At 43.9% G+C, this 7,824-nt stretch overlaps 1 protein-coding gene and 1 non-coding gene across 2 annotated transcripts; both read right to left on the reverse strand.

Annotated features, from left to right (window-relative positions):
* Positions 1–2,109: 2,109 nt before the first annotated feature.
* On the reverse strand, positions 2,110–6,294 carry FMC1 (formation of mitochondrial complex V assembly factor 1 homolog). The gene is made up of 2 exons (XM_045565307.1): positions 6,074–6,294; positions 2,110–2,404 (listed from the first exon to the last, which is right to left on the reverse strand). Exons 1-2 carry the CDS (start codon positions 6,209–6,211, stop codon positions 2,201–2,203), a joined length of 342 nt encoding a protein of 113 aa, XP_045421263.1. The 5' UTR covers positions 6,212–6,294; the 3' UTR covers positions 2,110–2,200.
* A 564-nt stretch (positions 6,295–6,858) lies between these two features.
* On the reverse strand, positions 6,859–6,931 carry TRNAR-CCU. The gene has a single exon. It is a non-coding gene; the product is annotated as a tRNA-Arg (tRNA).
* Positions 6,932–7,824: the final 893 nt, after the last annotated feature.

Below are 7,824 nucleotides of genomic sequence, written 5' to 3' on the forward strand. Positions count from 1 at the left end.
TGTAATCCTAGCACTCTGGGAGGCCGAGGCAGGAGGATTGCTTGAGGTCAGGAGTTCAAGACTAACCTCAACAAAAGTGAGACCCTGTCTCTACTAAAAATAGAAAGAAATTAGCCAGACAACTAAAAATAGAAAAAATTAGCCGGGCATGGTGGTGCACACCTGTAGTCCCAGCTACTTGGGAGGCTGAGGCAGGAGGATCACTTGAGCCCAGGAGTGTGAGGTTGCTGTGAGCTAGGCTGATGCCACGGCACTCTAGCTGGGCAACAAAGCGAGAATCTGTCTGAAAAAAACAAAACAAACAAACAAACAAACAAAAAACCCATAGTATTTCTTACCATTAGGCAGTTCTGCCTCAAATCTTTCTTGAAAAATGTTGTTATGTATTGTAACAAAGGAAATCAAAACATCAACCTATCCTAATCCTTTTGCTTTCTTAACTCTTACCAAAGTAAAATATCTTCAGGTATTAATAACAAATCTAAAAGTATATTAAACATTTCTATTTTTTTGATCAATTGAATAAATGGCTAAATGACCTCTTAATACTAATATTTTAATGTTAATCTCATAGAGGAAAGAGTTAGTATTTGGAAATATTTTATGAATAGTTCTGCTGTTGAGATTGTACTCCTAGTGAGTGGAACTAACTGAGCTATGCATTTTAAAACATTTATTTAATACATGCTGTGTGTAAGTCACTGTGGAAGGTGCTTTGGAAACCACAAAGATGAATGAGGCATGGTCCTTACTCTTAAGGACCTTACAGTGCAGGAGAAAAGAGGTTATAGTACATATCTACCAGAAGAAACTGACACATATGCCATAAAGGGGCCAGAGATAAAGAAGTGTTGGCAGTTCTCAGAATAATTTTTATCTGAGGAATTAAGGACATTAGAAGCAAAGGGACCATTTAGCAAACTATTTTAATGGTTCAGCCAAAAGATTATCAGTGCTTGAACTAGGGCGGTCAGTGGAGATAGAGAGGGCAAGAGGCTATCAGAGCTATTAGGAGCAGAAATTGCTGACTGGTTGAAAGTGAAGAGTGAGGAAAGAGGAATACCAAATGAAGCCCAAGGTTTTTTTTTCCTTTTTTTTTGAGATAGAGTCTCACTCTGTTGTCCTGGGTAGAGTGCAGTGGCATCAACCTAGCTCACAGCAACCTCAAACTCCTGGGCTCAAGTGATCCTCCTGCCTCAGCCTCCTGAGTAGCTGAGACTACAGGTGAGTAGCTAGGACTATAGGTGTGGGGCATGACACCCAGCTAATTTTTCTATTTTTAGTAGAGACGGGGTCTCACTCTTGCTCAGGCTGGTCTCGAATTCCTGAGCTCAAGCAATCCCCCAACTTGGGCCTCCCAGAGTGCTAGGATTATAGGCTCATGTGAGCCACCACACCTGGCCCAAAGCCCAGGTTTTTGATTTGATTAGCCACGTGCATGGTGGAGCCACTTACCAAGCTAAGGAGCTCAAGAGGAAAAACAATTTTATAAGATTAGGAAATAGAAAATGTCAGTGTGCTCATTCCCTCCTGTTCTCCCTGGACTTCCTCCCTGTGGGCTACAGTTGAGCTGTGGCCATTTCCTCCACCAGAGGGCCAGCACTTGTCAGCCCTACGGAGACAAGGGCTTCCCCACTGCTGTTAGTCCCTTAGCATCACCATCTTGACCTTAATTCAGCCTAATCTTTATGTATTCCTTTAACTCTCCTCAGTAACCCTACTTGGGTATGCCAACTATTTCCTGCCAGGACCCCAACACATCATATTTGTATGTTTTTAAAATAAGGTTTCTACTTATAACTGTTTGTAAATGCATAGGAAATATATGGAAGGATGCACATCAAACTGTTAGTAATGGTTACCACCTGGTAATGGGAGTAGAAGAGAGAAGGGATGAGGGACAAGAAAAGAGGGCTTACTTTTATTTTATAACATTTGAATTCCTTAAAAGAAAAGGCTTGTATTACTTTTAAAATAAAAAAACTAATCATTTTAAAAGAACATCAATCAGCCTAGTGTGAGTTCAGTAAATACTCTGAAAGTAAAGAAGAAACCTCCAGTTAATTCCCAAAAACCATTCCGTCAACCAAATTACATGAAAAAACCCCCTAAACTTTAAAAAATATTTAATGATAAATACATAGTGACAGAAATGATTAAATTCTCATATGAATGCAGCATCCTAGGAAACTCTCCATGTTCATGGCTCCCAGCCCTTCCCTCCAGGCTGATGGGGCAACTTGAGACCCACTAAGCCGGCAGACTCCTCCACTGAGCGCTCACCCTTGCCATGAAATTCTTGATGAAGAGCCACGTGTTCTCGGATGCTGCGCAAGAGGCACAGATAGGTGGCAGCTTGGAAATGAAGCTCATGTTGGGCTCTGCATAACTTCTCACTGGTGACCTGGAGAAGTAGCAAGTCAGAAACTCCATTAACACCCCAGATACAGGTCTACAGAGAAAGAGTTAGGAAACTAGCATTCTCTAGAGTGAAAGTAAATTGCACAGAGGAATTTACAAACATGTATATGTGTATACTTAATACACTTATAAACCCCCTCTATAATTGTTTATTACAAAAGCTAACCTCCAGTTAATCGGAGGATTTTTTAAAGGAGTTTCATTGAATGTCCCTGTATTTTAATACTGAAAGAAGGCATATAGTTTCAACTCCTTCATTTTATAAATGAGGAAACTAAAGCCCAGAGATGCTCAGTGATTGGTTAATGGCAGAGATGATCATTCATGTCACCTAAGGAATATAATACGGAACTTTCTCCATTTCAAACACATGAAGAACTGCTTTAGTTTATGTTTCTGTGGCTTTGGTTAATGTGGCACAAACCTTTTATTTCAATGAAAATTGAAAACTTATCTTGGCTGAAACATAATAGCTTTGTCTTCAATGGTAACAAATGAAAGTTTTATATATAAAATATGCTTATATTCATATTACTTAATTATACAGTCAACCCTCCGAATCTGTGGGTTCTGCATCCTTGGATTCAAACAATCTCGGATCAAAAATAGAAAGAAACAACAATGTTTGAGTCTGTACTGAACATGTAAAAACTTTTTTTTCCTTGTCATTATTCCCTAAATAATACATCAACTATTTACACGGCATTTAAATCATATTAGGCATTATAAGTAATCTAGAGATGATTTAAAGTATACAGGAGGATGTGCATATGTTCTGTGCAAATACTATGCCATTTTATGTCAAGGACTTGAGCATCTTAGGATTTTGGTATTCTGGGGGTGGGCAGGAGGGTTCTGGAAGCAGTCCCCCACAGACACTGAAGGATGACTGTACTTGGCTTTCACAATTTACTTATCCATCTGAAAAATCCAGATTCTAATGACTTTAAGAAGCTGGAAACTCCATATCCATTCTAGAGTTCCCAATGATTCCAAACTGTTTTTTCATCATACTTAACTTTGAGATTAAGTCAATACACTGTCTTTTACTTGACTGGTTTTGTGTTCTGAGGTTGTGAGAAAGGGAACGGTGAGATGGGGATGTGCACATAGCCTTGAATGACTGAAGGAGCCCTGTCCAAGTGTGGATTAGTTTCCGGGCACCACTGCCTATATGATCCCCTTTCCTTCCCTATATGAATATCTAGGACTGGAATCTGAAAATTAGAATGTGTGGTTTAAGATCTGCAGATCACATGTGTGAATGTGGTACTTATGTGTTCAAACATAGAATTCATCTGGTTTAATCAAATTTCATTTTTTTTATTTTTTTGAGATAGAGTCTTACTCTCTTGCCCCCGGCTAGAGTGCAGTGATATCATCACAGCTCACTGCAAACTCCTGGGTTCAAAGGATCCTCCTGCCTCAACCTCCTGAGTATCTGGGACTACAGGCACACTCACCTCACTATGACACTCACCTGGCTGATTTTTTTTAATTTTTTGTAGAGACTGGGTCTCCCTATGTTGCCCAGGCTGGTCTCAAACTCCCGGCCTCAAGTGATCCTCCCACCTGGGCCTCCCAAAGTGTTAGAATTATAGGTGTGAGCCCCTGCACCCAGCCAAATTTAACTTTTTAATTAAAATTTTATAAGACTTTCACATTGACACCAATGTCAAAGTATTAACAAGGGGTAGCATCCATTTCTATTATATAAACCCAAATCTGTAGTACTTGAAACAGGAATTGTAGGTTAATGTAGGATAGGAGAATACTGATCTTGATTCGGCTGAGCCTGAGTCATGAGAGGTCAGGAGAAAAGGGTCAGCAGCATACAGGACAGAGTAAATGAACCACGGAGACCAAAAGAGACCAAATACATTGAACACTACATTTTCCTGAAGGAGAAAGCAGGGGTTCCTCCCTTCTCCATAGGGAAAGCATAGAGAAAATAGGCATAGACCGTCATTGAGTTAGCTCTGAGCCAAAATGGAATAGAAACCATTCCCCATATCCTCACATGCATTCCACACAGGGGTGTTTCTAGAATTTCTAGCATGAATTTCATATGTATTTCCAAGGAATTTCAGAGCCATTACCAAGTCTCTCTAAAGAGTAATGTTACTTCCATAAGGCACAACTATTAATATAATCATGTCACCTCCTTACAAATCTTAGAATGGCCTCTCATTACCCTACAATAAAATTTAAATTCCTGCCCACCTCCTCTTCTTCCTCACTTTACCACCACACCCTAAGACTCAACCATTCTCAACAGTCAATTCTTCTCCTCTCCAGGCTTTCAATTCTGCAGCTTTTATACCTGGATATTCAACTTCCCTAAACCCATTTACTTGCTAACTGCAATTTATCCTTCAGGTCCCCAATTAACTTATTCCTGAAAGTGTTCCCTAACCACCCCTTCTTTATACCGCAGCCCCCTGTTGTCTACACCTCTAGCACTTATTTTGTCCTAAGTGCTTCATTACAGGCCTCCTCAGGTGGACTATAAGCTGCTTAAATGACAGGACCAAATGCATCTTATTCTTCGTGTTTAGCCCAAGTTCCCAGCATAGTCCCTAACATTGTTATTTTTTAAAAACTAGGTGAATTTTAGTTCCAAGATTTTGCATTCTGACTTCCATGGCTCAGAAATTCAGTCAAGATGATGGGTCTCCCTTTTTCCATATTGCTCAAGGATACGAAGTGTCCTTCCCTAAAGCTTCAGCTTTAGGGACTCTCCAATTTATTTCTGAGATAGGTTGCAACTTCTTTCCAAGCCAGAGCCATAACGCCAAAGGCAGCAATTAAGTGTAAGAATCCTATTTGGGAGCCTGGTAACCTAGGTTCTAGTTATTGTTCTACGAGTCCTTGTACAGTTCACTGGCCCTGAGCCTCAACTTTCCCCATTTGAAAAATAAAAGTATCTTCCACTGGCTTTCGCCTAGGGGGGATATGGAGCCTGGGTTTCACGATGGGATTTACCAGGGGATGGCCTCCCGCGTGTTTAGATTTATATGCTACAAGTAAAAAATGTTTCTTGTCATATTCCAAGCTAATGCTTTAGCTGATGGTACAACCTCCTTACAGGTTTCTAGCACCGCTCCTACAAGGCACCATTTTCTTTAAGTGGTGCAGGGGACTACAACATAAATAAAACAGTTCCTGCTCTTCAAGAAGCTCCCAATATTCCTCACCTTCCTACAGTTTTTTTCTGCCTCAAAACATTGCTTCTCAGAATAGTTCTTTTATAGTGTAAGGGTGAGCAGAGTGTTGGACAGACGCTGTGTCTTAGTCTAGTGGCGCCCCTCCCTTCACCAAGCCCATCTTCATTCTTTCCCCCTCCATTTCCTCCATCCCACTTTCCTCCCACTGTCCCTCCGTACAGGCCACAGACCAGCCAATGAAGTCCTTCGGGGCGGCTCCACCCCTCCGGAGGACAGGCACGACGTCCCCAGGGCGACTTTGCGCCCTGCTAGGCTTGGTTGGTCCCTGGGTGGAGGCCTGGGCTTGAGTTTGGTCCGCGCAGGTCTCGGTGGAGGTTCGGCCTCAGACAGGCCAGAGTGAAACTCAGCGCCCCCTACCCCCGCCCACACCCCACTCTTCCTCCCGGGACGTGGGACGTGGAGCACCCGGGACATGGCTTCCGTACCCGATGTGCACGAAAAGCCTTCATGAGGTACCGATAGGCCGCGGTGTCGCGATAGGGTCGGCCAGTAGCTGCGTTCAGGTAGCGCAGCTCCCGCAGAAGGCCTCGCAAAGTGCGCGCTGGGGACCCTAAGGCCGCCATTTTCCTGCCCTTGGATCCCGGTTCCTGACAAACCTCCGCTAACCCCGTCACCGCGCGCGCGCCCGGCCCCCCCGCGCCCAGGCGCTTAATGGTACGGTCGGATCCAGACTACCGGCTCCCCTATCGACTGACGAGCAGTGGAACGTCTCCCTCCCCTATTTTTACCAAGACATATTAATCGAACGCCGAGGGGCGCCCTAACGAGTTAAGAGAAAAGCAAACGAAGGCCGAATGTAACTGAGTACCAGGTCCTGAAACCCTGAGAAAGGCTGGCGAGGGGAAAGGAGGTCCTTTCCTTACTGCGTCATTTAAGACGCCGCCAGGTGACCGACCGCTGAATCTCCGGAGGACCGGGCCTAGCGGGAGTGAGTGTGGATTTGATATGGAACACGCCGAGAAGATATTTTTGTAATGATTTCTAGAAGAGATATCAAAATTCAGCATACCGACAGACTTCTCAAAATCCCTACGGGACCTAAGGCTCAGAGGAAGGAAAAGAAGTATGTTGGTTCTCGAGAACTACACCCCAACATGTAGTAAAACCACACACACACGCTTCTCATTTGGAAAAAGTAGAATTAAGTTGGCAGATTTTGCTATAATTGTTTAAGAAAGGAAAAGAGAATTTTAAACACAAAAGGCCAGTCCACCCCAGATGGGACTCGAACCCACAATCCCTGGCTTAGGAGGCCAATGCCTTATCCATTAGGCCACTGGGGCTTCTATGAACGAGGCGCTTAGACAACGTATTCAATTTTTTTCCTCTTTGGTACGTCAGCGTCACTTAAGTTTCTTTTTACCCTATCCTGGGAAACCACACCTAACACCAAGACGAAGGCCCGGCATGCTGGGAGTTGTAGTTCAGAGAACAAAAGCCTGCGTTACAGCTCCAAAGGCTTTACCCGCCGAACAGCACCGCTACGCCGGGCGCAGGACGGGCGCGCGCACGCTTTTGTGTACGCGCTTGCCTGCGCAGTAGCCCCCGCGCCTGCGCAAAAGCGGGCATGCGACGTCGCAGAGCCGAGCTCGCTGGGCAAACTTGCCGGATCTTCGAGACTCGCCCTTTGAGCTTCTGCTCCGTTGCGATATTACCGGAAATAGCCAGGCCCCTTCCGGTGTTGCGACTTTCCGGGTTTAGCTTCATTCCAGCCGGCCGTTAGGTGGCGCGCGCATTGGTCAGTTTCTGCTTCCGGTTGAATACTTAGGCCATTTCCGCAGAGCCTGTGACGCGTTAGAAACCTCTTCCTTGACCTTGAATTGGCGGGTCAGCGGTAGATATGGGACAAAGGGGAACTAGTAGTTAATTCACTAGGAATTAGTTACTTAGAAGTAATTAGGAGTTAGTTCATTTTCTGGTTGTGTTCTTACTTGTATACCTTGGACAAGTCACTTCTCAGAGTCTCAGCGACCTTACCTTTTGCATTAAAGTCTGTCAGTGGCTCCTTGTCCCTAAGATACAATTCAGACTACTTAAATTGACATACTGGAGACTTCTTAAGTTGACCGCCACTTATATCTTAACCTTCGTCTTTCACTATTTGTTTCTTGCCACCCTCTGTTCCGAGTATCTGAACTCTCATTGCCTCTTCCCAGCCACACATCGCGTGTTATTC

The sequence above is a fragment of the Lemur catta genome, chromosome 11, assembly GCF_020740605.2.
Source record: "Lemur catta isolate mLemCat1 chromosome 11, mLemCat1.pri, whole genome shotgun sequence".
NCBI lineage: Eukaryota > Metazoa > Chordata > Mammalia > Primates > Lemuridae > Lemur > Lemur catta.

Excerpts from the sequence above, each read along its gene's own strand:
- FMC1 (XM_045565307.1), bottom strand. The coding sequence starts at position 6,211 with ATGGCGGCCTTAGGGTCCCCAGCGCGCACTTTGCGAGGCCTTCTGCGG. Across the intron at positions 2,405-6,073 it reads AGGCTTTTCGTGCACATCGG|GTCACCAGTGAGAAGTTATG; the intron begins GTACGGAAGCCA and ends CTACTTCTCCAG.